This window comes from Oryzias latipes, chromosome 18 (genome assembly GCF_053564925.1).
Source record: "Oryzias latipes strain Hd-rR chromosome 18, Olatipes_Hd-rR_3.1".
In the NCBI taxonomy this organism is placed as follows: Eukaryota; Metazoa; Chordata; class Actinopteri; order Beloniformes; family Adrianichthyidae; genus Oryzias; species Oryzias latipes.
The window spans coordinates 27,046,339-27,060,172 of NC_136254.1; the positions used below are offsets into that span (position 1 = coordinate 27,046,339).

At 41.6% G+C, this 13,834-nt stretch overlaps 1 protein-coding gene across 5 annotated transcripts in view; it reads left to right on the plus strand.

Annotated features, from left to right (window-relative positions):
• The window catches only part of LOC101164844 (phospholipid-transporting ATPase ABCA1), a 238,054-nt gene that overhangs the window by 193,538 nt on the left and 30,682 nt on the right, over positions 1-13,834 (plus strand). For all 5 annotated transcript variants that reach the window (XM_078936178.1, XM_078936179.1, XM_023965796.2 and 2 more), the window contains exons 42-45: positions 2,531-2,637; positions 6,507-6,648; positions 9,901-10,035; positions 12,496-12,599. In XM_078936178.1, coding sequence (XP_078792304.1) covers positions 2,531-2,637; positions 6,507-6,648; positions 9,901-10,035; positions 12,496-12,599 — 488 coding nt within the window. The remainder of the gene's footprint in view (positions 1-2,530; positions 2,638-6,506; positions 6,649-9,900; positions 10,036-12,495; positions 12,600-13,834) is intronic.

Sequence of the window (13,834 nt, forward strand, 5' to 3'; positions counted from 1 at the left end):
TTTAGTTTGCTCTCTTTTAATCTGGAAACTGGGGAACAAACTATCGAAAAAGTACGCAAATCTTCTCACGATTTCACACTACACACGCATTCTGCGCGATCGCACACACTCATAGACGCACCGCAACGCCGAGGCTGATTGAAGCCTAATCTGTAAAGCTGACAGGCATTCGTGCTTTGCAGCTTTTTTTTGGGTATCCATCTCTCCTGCCCGTGTTTACTCGGAGCCCAATGTAAATGCCAGTGGAATATTGTGATTCAGGGCGCTCGGCTGATCACACACTGCATTCCCATGCATTATTTACATCCAGCTTAGCCTTCCTCTGTGCATTCACAAAGGCAGGTCACAAACCAGCGGGCTTCAATGAGCGACAGGAATCAAATATTGATGGCGGAGCTGCTACGGCGGGGTCACATGACCACCAGGATGTGCAGAGACGACCTCCTGCCTTCTGGAAGTTGTCAAATCAGCAATGCTAAAAAGAAAACAAAAGAATGCTGTTTGTAGGAAGAGGAGTGTACAGTATCTAGGCCTCATTGTTGATTTAGTCGACATCTTTTGTTTGTGTACTCAATATCAGTTGTTTCTTTTTGAAATAATAGGGTCATTAACATCCAATGAGTAAATATTTATAATGTCCATACATGTAGTTAATTATGAATGCTAAGTAGAACAGTGAATGCTTCATAGAAAATGCTTTGATCAGCTATTAAAGGTGTACTGTGCTTGCTAAAAGTCATGAAACTAGTTGCCGCCCCACCTATTGACCAATAGCGATGACGCTTATTGAACTCATTCATCACCGGAACCATCGTTTCAAATATAGCGAAATTAGGTTGAACTGTTAAAAAGTTTGGATTGTGCTTTTTAAAAATAAAATAAAAAATAAAAACTCTAAGGAATGTTGCCAATTGATTGGTACAAAGATGAAATTTGGTAAATATTGCTCAACCCTTTAATAAGGGCGATGTTGCTGGTCTTAACCCTAAGCCAACTATTTTACCGTTTGCCCAATTCCACCGATGTGGCTAATGGTGCAGAGCTTTTTTTTCCATTTCCAAATGAGTTGGTTTACATTGATTGCGTAAACATCTCACTACTGTAAAGTGTTGCATATCAGCTTCAGAATAATGCCAACTGCGTGATTTGTTGAAGAGTTAGAATAGTTTGATAAATGCTGGATGTCAAAGAACATTAACTAGCACTTTTTGAGCTACATCAAGGCTTATTTCCCATTGAGCTGGTCCGGTCCAGTTTAGAATGGTCCAGCAATCCAGGTGAGTGTTTCCCCTTTAAAACTTGATGTTGTTTGAGAGAAGATTGCACTTTCTTTTGACATATGATGGTTAGCTAATCAAAGGGTTTCAACAGTAACTCTACCCTAACCCGTCTGTCCCAATTTTCTATGGACCTTATCCAACGGGTACCCATTGGTATAGTTTGGGGTTGGCCTAATGGGCCCATTTTATAACGGAAAAGCTCAAAATACCGGATCGGACCATACCACTCAGTGGAAAGGAGGCATTTCTAATAGAAGAGTAGGTGGAGCCTGTGTAGGTCTCCGTTTGTTTCCATGAAAAGAAGGAAACAGAGATTTTTGTTTTGGTTTCACCAATCAGGTGATAGAGACCTTTACAGATCTTGCTACCATTTATTTCCAATTGGGGGGAAAAAATCATGAAAATATTTTAAAAAAAAATAATAGCAGTATACAATATAGTACCAAAAGTAATTGTACATTTGAAGAAATTACTTGTAGTTGTTTTCTATACAAAAAGGTTGCATGTTGATATGTGTTTATTGGTGCAATCATAACTGCCCTTATACCGGCTGCCTACGTCCGAAAAATGAGCAAACCTGTGTGGGTCACACAGGTGGCCTGCATAAAGTATCATGGTCTACGACTTCGATATTTCATGGTTTCATAATATTTCATGGAAGAGCAATAATATTCATACATGTTTTTCTCTACATGAATGATGTGAGCGACAAGCCGAAAAAAATAAAAGCAGGGATGAGCATCTGCAATTCATTTTGGCAATGTTTTTAAAATATAGAAACAAGAACCAACAAGTGACCCAATGTGAGTCAATCCCAATGTGGGTCTAGAGTTACTTCGAGGTTCCTCGCAGAGGGCTTAATGAGGGAGCAAGTGAACCGAGCCCCTGGACGATCAGAGAGTCAGTTGTCAGGAATCCAGACGAGGACCTCACTTCACAACACTTACCAGCTTTTAGGGTACTGCAAGTCACACTTGTGATAATGATGCACCTTGAACTGGTTGCTCTATGGGCCCAGACAACCCAAAAACATAGAGTACCCAAACGGATGTATGCAACACCACCGCTAGTATAGGAGATGTGCCCTGATAGTCACAGCAGGATCCATTTGTAGGGTAACATACTTCGACTGTTTTTATCTATCAGACAATAAAAAAGCCAAAACGAGTGGAAGGTACAATTGCTATCCAGTGAGCCCGTCGACAACAAAATGCTATCTTCCTAACGGATGCTTCCCTGTTTCCCACAAGTGCTTCGGCTTGCTGGGGATAAACGGAGCTGGGAAAACTACCACGTTCAAGATGCTGACAGGAGACATCCCAGTCTCTAGCGGAGAGGCCTTTCTAAATGGATACAGGTGAGGTGTTAACTCCCACTAGTGCGCCAAGTAACTCATCATAATTTACCACCCAGGGTAGGTGATCAGATGGGGATTGAGCGGCGGTGTTTCCTTTATAGCAGCACTCTGTTCTCTGTCACACTGCTTTCTGTTCTGCAGCTCCTGCACTCGATCTTTGTTTTTCTTAGCTAGCTGCTCTCCCCATCTCCCTTTGGTGTTCTCGCGTCTCATCTCCTTGATATTCCGGGCAGAGCTGAAGACTCTGCTCTCTCTTGCACATATTCCATTCCTTTTGACTTTCTCACCCCGTACCTGGGTTTGTCCCCCCCCCCCCCCCTCTTTTTCATTGCTCCAGCCTTACAAAATCAGCAATACGGAGTGGTTACACATGGCAGGGGGAAAAAAAACACACTTTGTCTGCAGCACACAGCACAAAGTCAGCTAGCTGGTTCTTATTTTTAGTAACAAACAACTGTGCTCCTTTTGCCTCAGCGTGCGTCTCTCCCAGGCATCACACGCGAGCCTGGTTGGAGAGCTCCAATTGTCACAGCGGCCGCTTTTAGTTGTTCATTTTTACATCTGGTAATTGACTTTTGTGTTCAGCAAAGACGGAGAACTGTGCAGAATGAGTGCCTTACACAGCGCTGTTAATGCTGATTAATGTGAGAGAGAGTGATCAAAGACAAATCCCAGGGACCTTTAGGGGGGGAACCACTGAAAAGAGAGAGAAACAGATGTTGCATGGCGACACCCACTCTTCTGTCTCCATTTTTTTGTGGTTTTCTCCCGCTCCTGACGAGAAAAATGATGGGCAGAAGAGAGAAAAAGCATGTTGACTTAAATAGATGTTTCCGCCATCCTGTCAATTGTCTCTCTTATCTGTAATTTTAGGCTCCTCAGGAGACACTGTTGATGTCTGTATTGAAGATTTTTTCACCACCTGGTGCTAAACTCCCTTATATTGTAAGAAAAATGCTAGTATGCTCACTGCAGGGGCTTTGGCATTGGGTTTACGTTAACCAATTGTCTAGGTTTCCATTGTTGTTGGAATATTAAAGCTAAATTTTTTTTCGCTTAACCTGAAAGTCCCACTCCCGTCATCTTTTGATCTATTTTCAAAGCATCCCCAGTGTTTTTTAATCATTTCGATGACGTTTTTAGCCCAAATCTCCAAAATTTGTTTTCTAGGACATAGTTACTGCAGAGCTCCAGTAGTTTGTTAGACATTCACCTCTGAGTTGTGGGCGAGACTGTTTCCCGACATCCTTCTTTTTAGACGCTCTCCCACTAGCTTACGGCCCCTCACAACCCCAAGCTAACATTAGCGGTGCAACAAAAATGGCGAGCAATATCAGAGTTTTCCAGGCGTCCAGTTTTTAGCCAGATTACAGCTCAGGCGAGGGAAACCTACACGAATCTATTGGTCTGCCAGTAGATGCATCAGAATGGAGTGTAATGTTAAAAACACCCAAAACACAATTTTCGCTGGTGTGGGTCTTCAGGGAACTACATCAGTACCTTCCTTAAAAAAAAGAAAACAAAAGAAACAGAATTTAAGTTCTTGGTGAGTTCTGACTCATTTAGCAAAATTGTTAGCTTACTTGTTCTCATGTGGTACTTAAACTTGTACTTGTACTATTTAGCCACCTCTCCAATGAACTTAACTACCAAAGCAAAGACTGTGATAGAAGAAAGCAGGATTTTAAAAATCCTGCTTTCAATTCTAAAATTTTTAAAAACAGCTAATTTCTTGATTTTGTTTGGTAATGTCTGTTGCTATCCAAACAGTACCCTGCATGTGCCTTGTGCATCTACTTCCGCTTATGCATTTTTTGGCTCTTACCGGTCACGCCTGATTGCTTCATGTCTTATTATTTATTTGTGAACATCATACAACAGTTTTGGTTGCATTAAGGTGTAGCCAAGAACTGTAAAATCACTCATTTACAGGAATAATGGCTGCACTGAGAACAGATGCTGCTTCTTGAATACGTTTTGCACAGGCTAAAATGACAGCATCATCGGCGTACATTTGAAATTGAACATTACCTTATGAGTTTGGGAGATCATTAATGTACATAGAAAATATTAGGGCGGAGGCCCCGGGGAAGACCCAGGACACGCTGGAGAGACTACATCTCTCGGCTGGCCTGGGAACGCTTTGGGGTCCCCCCAGAGGGGCTGGAGGAAGTGGCTGGGGCGAGGGAAGTCTGGGCATCTCTGCTCAGTCTGCTGCCCCCCCCCCCGACCCGGTTCCGGATAAGTGGAGGAAGATGGATGGATGAGAAAATATTAGAAGCACAAGTATTGAGCCCTGAGGTACACCAACAGGAACATCCGCAGGAGTTGATTTGACATTCGTAATGCAAACAAGTTGCTACCTTAATTCTAAACAGGATTTTATCCAATGAGTTGCACCTGATGAAAAGTTGAAATATGTTATTTCAAACAGAATAATTTCATGATTTTCAGCGTCAAAAACGTTTACTTAAATCTAGAAATATGGCATATAGGCAAGAACTGGTGTCTAACACTTGTTGATTGTTTTTTATAAACAGATAATTATTTGCAAATTAAAACCAAACTGAATTGAGGGCAAAAAAAAGAGTGTTTTTGCCCTATATTTAAATGGTCATTTATTGTTTTTTCCATCCACCTCTATACAACTTTAGAAACCACAGGTAAATACTTAATGGTTGTGGTTAGTAGAAACAATCCGTCTCCATTTTGTTTTTGCAAAAGTACAAGTTTTGGACATTTTTCCATCTTTAGAGGGGGGGAAATTTAGGTTAGCTTTTAGTTCAAAGACCGTATGGACTTTGGAGTTTTCTCTTTAGATTTTTGTGAGGTCCCACACTGCATAAGCCTTTAAAGGTGCAAGCCTCACAGGTGCTGATATGCGGATTATATAAAATTGTTTTTAATGCCAAACAGAGAAGCCACCAAGCTGCCTCCCACTGCTTTTGGTCCTTTCAACAAAGTCGATTTCAACTTTAAAAAAAAAAAGGCAGTTACTGTGCAGCTTCCTTTGCAAAATAAAACGCTTTGCTGTTGAACATTTGAAAATAATTGTTTTTAACACTTCAAAACACAATAATTTTTTACACTAGTACAGGAGAGCTGTTCTTTGGCAAAAGCAGACTTATTGTTTTTTTTAAATGTTATAGTCAATATTAATTTAAAGGCCATTATCGCCACCTATTGTAAACCTTTACCCTAGTAAAAACATAACCATTTTTCATCTGAAATACCCACTCTAATCATCTCTTTTTTTTTTTCTACAACACAAATAAGCTCCTTTTCAAACTTTTTTTTTTTAATACTCTTGATTCAAAATGATTGGAATAAATAAACACTCAAAAATGCTGTTTTAAGCTTAAATTACTTAAATTTGTTCTCCATTATGAGAAAAATGCCATGTTAAAAACACGATTTGCATCAAAGTAGGTCTTTAAATGCATCAAAATTGCAGTTTCTTTTAGTGGATTCAAAAAAGAATTTCTTTAAAAGTGCATGTGCATTTGTGGTGTGACGCACCCTGGTGGCTCTAGAGGAGGCAATTGATTGGTTTGACATGTCGTCACAGCAGACTCTGATTTGGGTTTGCAAATGGTTGATGCTTTCCTTTAAGGGTTTGGGCTTCAGTAGTAGGTTTTTTTGGACAGGTCTGGGTATTTTCTGCTGGTGTGAAGACATATCAAAGATTGAGGAGGAGGAGGAGGCGGCGGGGAGGCTTTCACCAGTCAGCTGATTCTTGTGAAGCTGAATATTTGTCAGTTATAACCACATCTTCCTGTAAAACACTTAACATGTACAAAATGTAGCTTCGGAGGCGTAACTAGATGGGTTGTCGCGAATATTAATTCGGACTGTTGTCTCTATTTTAGCATCCGGACCCAAATGGGTGACGTTCACCAAAACATGGGCTATTGTCCTCAGTTCGACGCCATCAACGACCTGCTGAACGGACGGGAGCATCTGGAGTTGTACGCCCGCCTCAGAGGAGTACCAGAAGAGGAGGTTGCCATGGTAAACTTCTGCAGGATCTCAGACTTCTTCTTTAAATTTTAGTTTTAATATTTTTGTGTGAATCTGGCTAACAAGTCATTCCAAAAATTAATCAATTAAAGGGAAAATGGCATTAAGTTAATAACAGCGTCAAATGTTGTTTAAATTTTAGGGATTTGGAGCTGAAATAAGTTATTCTTGAAAAATCTGTAACATTTCTTGTTTAGTATAAAGCAATATTTCTTTTTATTTATATTTATTTCTCAAGGTCAATGTACACTTTAAAAAAATCAAATATTGTTCAGTACAGAGAGAAAAACAAAATAAACACACAGATATTTATATTTCAAATATAAACAAACATGTAAAATATTGATCTTTTACGTGTGTATTCATGTAAAATGTTATTTGCTGGTTCATAATATATGATATGTGTAATATATATTTATATACGTGTTAATAACTGTTCATAACATGTTAAAAAGTATTGTTATTAATATGTCAACATGTTAATTAGTGTTAATTATAATAGTAATTATATTAATTGTTAATATGTTAAAAACATGTTTATATGTTTTAAAGACATGTTAACATGTTAACTAATACTTTAATAATATGCTAACATGCTATTATTTATGTTAATAATATGTTAACAACTATGTTGATGATAGCATGATTATCCCATTAACTCCAGCCCATTGTAGCCGTTTGCATTGCGCCTAAAATGCTTAGAAAAATCTATTCAAGTATTAATATTTCAAAATGATTTAGGTATTGAAATATTAAAAAGAAAGAGAAGTAAATCCCTTCACACCCCAGTGTGGCGCAAACATGAACCCGAGTCAAAGTGATAGATAAGGCTGGCGGCAGACGCCACACATGAAGAAAAATGGTCGTCGCGGTGAGATGCAGCAGCTGTATGTTCTGGTTCTACATTATTTACAAGCCCTGGCGGTGTTGTCGTGCCCTTGGCTTCTTTGCACGCCTTTCCGACTGTTTGCTGCTGCTTCCGCAGCAACATCAAACGGAGGAGAGGCTGGCGGTGACCACAGGCCTCAGACTTCCATGCCAGAGCTTTGATTCTATTGGGCGGCTTTCATAACAAAGCGAAACCATCCGCAGTGAGGAGCGCCCTGCTGCGTTCGTCTCGCGATCCAAGTATCTGGGCGCAAAAGGGCAAAAAACATGAAAGCTCCTTTCCGCCATAAGAACAGCATCTAGCTATGCCTGGATCTAAAAAAAAATCTCTTTTCGTTTTAACCCTTTAACACAGAAGCTTTAGCTCCAGTGTTGACATTCTTACAACTATCGCAGCTCTTCAACCATTTATGCAATAAATGTACCTTCAGTGGATTCCGAAGCGGGGAAAGCAGTCTTGTGCTGTCATGCAACACTTTACGTTAACAATGCGTTGGTCACATGCACAATTCCAGGCATTGATCTGTACGGGTGCAGTGGGTTTTGGGATTTTCTGGGCCTGTAGAGGGTTGTTGACAGGAGAAGCCACATCTTAAAGAGAGAACTGGTGTGTCAATAAGTTCCCTTGAGTCACATATAGCCACCTTAAGGGATGGCATTAAAATGGAACGTACCATTGTTGTGTTTGTGTGGTAAGTGCATCGCAAAGTATTTGTAAGGGTTAATGGCAGGTGAAGTGTGCATTATCAGAATTGAAGGCATGCCGTGAAAGCCTGAACTGTCCGATGCGAAGTGTGTTAATTTCTGATAATGCACAATTCGTTGCCCATTAACACTTTTATACCATGGTCACTTACAAAAGAAATAAATATTCTTTTTGTCACAGTCTTAAATCATTTTTTTCTAAAAATTCTAAAGTTAAAGTTTGTTTTGAAGAAGCCAGCGCAGTGATAAAGAACATTTAAGCTATGTGACCGGAACTTTTTTTTTAGGCATGCGGTGATCACTGTGTGTTATCACTTTTTAATGCTCACCCAGCAGCCAGACTTGAGAATTCATCATGACCATGGTATAAGTAAGGGTAATTGAAGTTCCTCGCACTTACGATGTAAGGCTGATGTAAGGTGTCAGTACTAGCTCCTTATTGACCACCTCTAAATGCCGCATGTACAGGCTGTGCAGGTTATACGTATTCTTTAAGTGCCTGTAGACAGCTCGTATCCACCTCTAAGGAGCCATGGCATAAGTACAACGTACAACAGCGTCACCCGTACGCCATAGGTGTGTGTGACTTACATTAGCTTTACAAATACTTCACGATATTCTTACTCCTTTGCTCCCCTTGAGATGCGGCTGCTCACCTGTACGACCCCCCCCCCCCCCCACACACACACACACAAGCCCAGAACCACCCAAAAACCCGCAGCACCCGTACGATAAGGCCTTGGCTTCAGTTTTTACTTTCTTCGACAACCGTACCTCTTTAACCGTCTACACAATCAACATAATTCTAGCAGTTTCTGAAGTGGAAAAAGCAGCCTTTAGGATCGTAATGAGTTGCATATCAGTGCAAAGTCGATATAAAAAGCAGCAAAAAATTTCAAAGTCAACTGATTTGCGTTGATTGCATCAACGAGTCATGATATGTCAAAGAACGCGTTGTGTTTAGTTGTTGCCTGCGACATCTTTGGTGGTAAAGTGTTAAACCTAACATTTATTTTGCCTATTTCTTCCCCCCCAATGCATCACAAAATATGAAAAGGATTTCTAAACGAGAGAAATCCGCAGTTAGAAATGTTTTATTCAAGACGAAACAGAACAGCTGGAGGAACAACATTGACTGAGGCGCTACATTTGCCATCAATAACAGTCAGACTGTCGCGGATGCTTCCCTGATTGCCAATTCTAAGCTGTCTGAAAGTGCTTTTAGCTGCATGCCTCACGGTTGCAGCCGTACCTCGCTACGTCCTCCTTCCTGACACCCATCTGCAACCTGATTAGCATTTCCTCTAATAAAAGCCGCCGCGTTTACATGACGGCGATGCGGCCCCCACGGTAAGTCTTACCCCCGTACGTGTCCTGCGCTTTAGCAGAGCTCCTAATGGCTTGTGTTTGACAAGGTAGAGTTGAAATAGCTGGGAGAACAGTCAAGTCCCCCAGCAGCCTGTGATTAAGGTCTAACAGTGAGCCCAGCTGTCATCGCTCGTCCTTGAAAAGCACAAAGCTGGAAATCGCAGGAGAACCCAGCCAAAATATCATCCATCATGAGATAAGGCCAGAGCTGGGGCTCTTATGAACACTCCTCCTGACACCATAATGTTCACTTTGTCTTCTCTTTTTTCCTGTCTTTTAAAGGTGGCAGAGTGGGGGATCCAGAAGTTGGGGCTGGTCAAATATGCCAATAAGTCGGCGGGAACTTACAGCGGCGGGAACAAGCGCAAACTTTCCACGGCGATGGCTCTGATCGGATGCCCCCCTGTGATTTTCCTGGTGAGACGAGCCTTTATTTTGACGCTCTGACTCATGAAGTGCCGTATGCCGCGGATTTATCTGGATTTAGGAGTAAACTTTTTGCTTATTGGTGCTTTTGGGCATCCTGTACTTTCTGTGTGAGCGCACAAGATGCAGGGAGATGACAGAGTACAGGAAGCCGAGGCGACATACAAGAACCGGAGGAAACAGGATGTGGATCAAACTCGCAAATCCCCCCTGAATTTCCCACAGGACCGCGGGCACATTACTTGTGGACAAGGAAAAAGGTGTACTTTTCAGGAAAGACGGAAGCCCCTAGAGCACAGAAGACCATGTTAGCACAGTTAAACCAATAAACACCAAAGAAAAAAGGGATTTTATAGGCAAATAGAAACAATTCTCCAACCATTTTACTACATTATCTCAGTTATTTGCAGCTTTTATGCATTTGATGTGCATTAGAGTATGAAACAATATTTAAAAACAGACACTTTAGGAGGTCAGTTTCAGAAAAACTTTAAAAATGTGTGTCCTCCTAATCTAGTCTATAGGGGGAAATCTGAAAGTTTTATGATTTTATTAATATTTACTGAATTTTATATTAGGTTCTGTTATAAAAAAAAAAGAACAAAATAATTATAATGTCTCAACCAAGCTAACGTTGCTGTTAAAGCAGCAGGATCTCTTTCCACTTCCCTCTGTCGGTTTGGGTTTTGTGTGCTCGCCCAGGCGGCCTGAAGGCAGCTCGGTTTGCACAAGCTCACATTGGGCTTGGCGAAAGTAATACCCCATGGGATTTGCAGGATTTTACAAGTGAGGGACCCAGTCTGGAAGCAAACCAGTCAGACTGAGGGCTGTCACTCTCTAATCGTGTGTGAACAGACCAGCCCCGAGGAGAAGGGAAGCAGCAGCGGCGCTGCGAGCGTCCGCCTGCGCCGCCTCGGCCTGCGCTTCAGTATGTGTCCTCATTATCTGCACACGGGAGTGCTGGGTAATTCCCTTTGCACAGTGTGTGCACTTTAAGATGCTCCTCTCATTGTTGGTTCATTGATTTGTTTAGTTGGAACTTATTGACTGCATCTGAGAAGTGGAATAGGTGACCCCTCCCCCTTTGGGTTCCTAACAGGAAGTACCCACTGGCTCCAAGAAGTTTAGAAATAAACACCTATTACTCAGTCATTCTATTTGTCAGAATACCATTCTTGCTCTAATACCTTTTTTTTTAACACGTTCTTGATTATCCTAATTCTTTTTTTTCTAATATTTTTGTCTGTAGTGCAAGTTATTCAAGTTATAAACTGGCCAATCAGATGCCTAAAAATAAGTCGATCAAGCAAGACGTTTGATTGACTGGTTCTTCTGAACCTGTGTGCGACATCACCAATAGAAAATGGATTATTTCGGACTCCTACAAAATAAAGTCAATTCAGTCGCCCTTTTTTCGCAAAACAGGCGCCGCCACCTTGGAGGCAGACGTTATCAGGAAGCAGTGATTGGTCCGAGTCGGTCTGCGTTAACATTTCTATCACCAACCAGGATTGAGTTTGTGACTTAATGACATTGAAGCTATTATGAGAGATACATGGCGCTCTGCTAACATGCCAGTCAGGTTTTTTTACGAGTTGCAAAAAAGGTTGCCAACGTGGCTAACGTATAATGGGAGTTAGCGTAGTCAGAGTGACGTTAGTTTTAGCGGTATTGGTTTGTTTTTTTACGTGTTGCAAACAAGGTTGGGACTTACAGGTGTTGTGAATATGCTAACACGCCTAACGTGTAGTATGTTACAAACTAGTTGTAGAGTTACTGTAAAGGCAGGTAATATAGCCTAACTGACTGACAGATTTATCTGTGACTCTTGCCATGCTTATTGCGCCTTCTATATGGAAAAAAGTTCAAAAATAGATGATTTATTGACAGTTCGCCTTATAATCCATCTGACCTATAGTTCGGAAAATCCGGTAGATCCTATTTGGAATGCAAGGGGGGAAGGGATCACCACTATTGTTAACATATACAGTCAATGCTTATAAGTGGTTGGGGTGTGGACCTTTAACAAGCTCGCTCCTGATCGGGCGAGAGTGGTTGCCATAGAAACAGTGACCCAGATCCACTTGGACCAACCACTGGTAGATGACGATGTCTGGCTCCAACACGATGGCCTCCTGAAACAAAGCACTGAAACCGAACACCTTTCCGCGTGGAGTTTGCATGTTCTCCCTGTGCATGTGTGGGTTTTCTCTGGGGACTCCGGCTTCATTGGTTACTCTAAATTGTCCCTACGTGTGAATGTGATTGTGTGGGTGCGTTGTTGTCTGATTTGTAGCCCTGCGACAGACTGGCGACCTGTCCAGGGTTTCCCCTGCCTTCGCCCACGAGTGGCCGGGATGGGCTCAGGCAGCCCTGTGACCCTAAAATGGACATAACGGGTTTAGAAGATAAATTAAAAATATATGACATAACATTTTGCTTTTATTGCAGGACGAGCCAACCACCGGGATGGACCCTAAAGCTAGGCGTTTCCTGTGGGACTGCATATTGAGTGTCATCAAAGAGGGCCGTTCGGTCGTCCTCACGTCACACAGGTAAATCCCGTCTGATTCCGACTCTCTCAAATGAGCGGGAGCCATACATTTTTTGGAAAATATAATTGACAGCTGCTCCACTTTGTTGAGAGGTGTTGTTTCCAGTGTGGCAGTTAATATCGGCTGCCAGAAACACGCCGGCTGCTCTGAAGTTTCGTGAAGCGTGAGGGCGTATCGACTGACTGCAGCATTTATTGTTCTTCTTTTTTGAGAGGAGAAAGCGTCAATATCAGCACTGAAGTCTTTTTCTCTTTATTACACCAAGCGTTCTGAAGGAAACCTACATTTTTCTTTTTCTATCTCTCTGTCGTGTTTCCATCTGTTGCACAATCGTCCAGGTTTATCCACCTATTTGACCATTTCCGATGCATAATTGGGTGTTTATTTTCCTCTCCTCATCTATTCTTCCCATAAAAAACAAAAGCCTCTGTTGTTGTCTGAGGCAATGTGGTGGAGCCGCATCCAACTGTCCGTGTCATGACCAGGTGGTTATGTTTTGTCAGGTATCCAATTGACCAGGTTTTACAAACTCGCATTCCTAATTAAGTCATTTCTCATGTTGCACATGTTGCATCTGGACCTGAAAAAGTTCCAACTTGCTGCAGGAATGAAAACTATGTAGATTACAAAATAAAAAAAACCTAGTCACATGGTATTCTGTACAAAAGCTCATGCTAAGATACGTAAACACCAGGCATTGGATGCGTTTGAGAATGCGCTTCCTGAACGTGTGTTTAGCCCATGGTGTTCACATTCGAGAAACAGTGTTTTTCTTTTTCTCCTGTCTTCATGTTGGACAACTATGTGGGAATTATCGAAGAGGTGCAAGACTTACGATTTTGGCACAATATGGAAATGGTTCATTGCTAGCATCCTTGCAATTGGGGATACTAATTAACATCATATCAGGAGGGTGGCCTTTGTCTATCTTTGTCCTCTGGCACGTTTCCGTGTCTGTGTTCACTATGTAAACCAAATCCACACATCACTTTCAAATCTCTTTAATCCCCGGTTAGTCAACCCTGGTTTAACTGTTTTTAAAAAAAAAAAAAAAAACCTGGTTTAACTGGCAAAACCCATTTAGTGGCCATGTGGTTTGTACACATAGCCCGAAAAACGGTTGTGGAAACATGCATAGCTATGCGTGAACGTGAGAGTTACAAACAAGGAAGCCCGAAACGTGTGCGCGTATGTGCGTTTACATAGACGTGTCATTGGAAGTGACCGCTTGGACA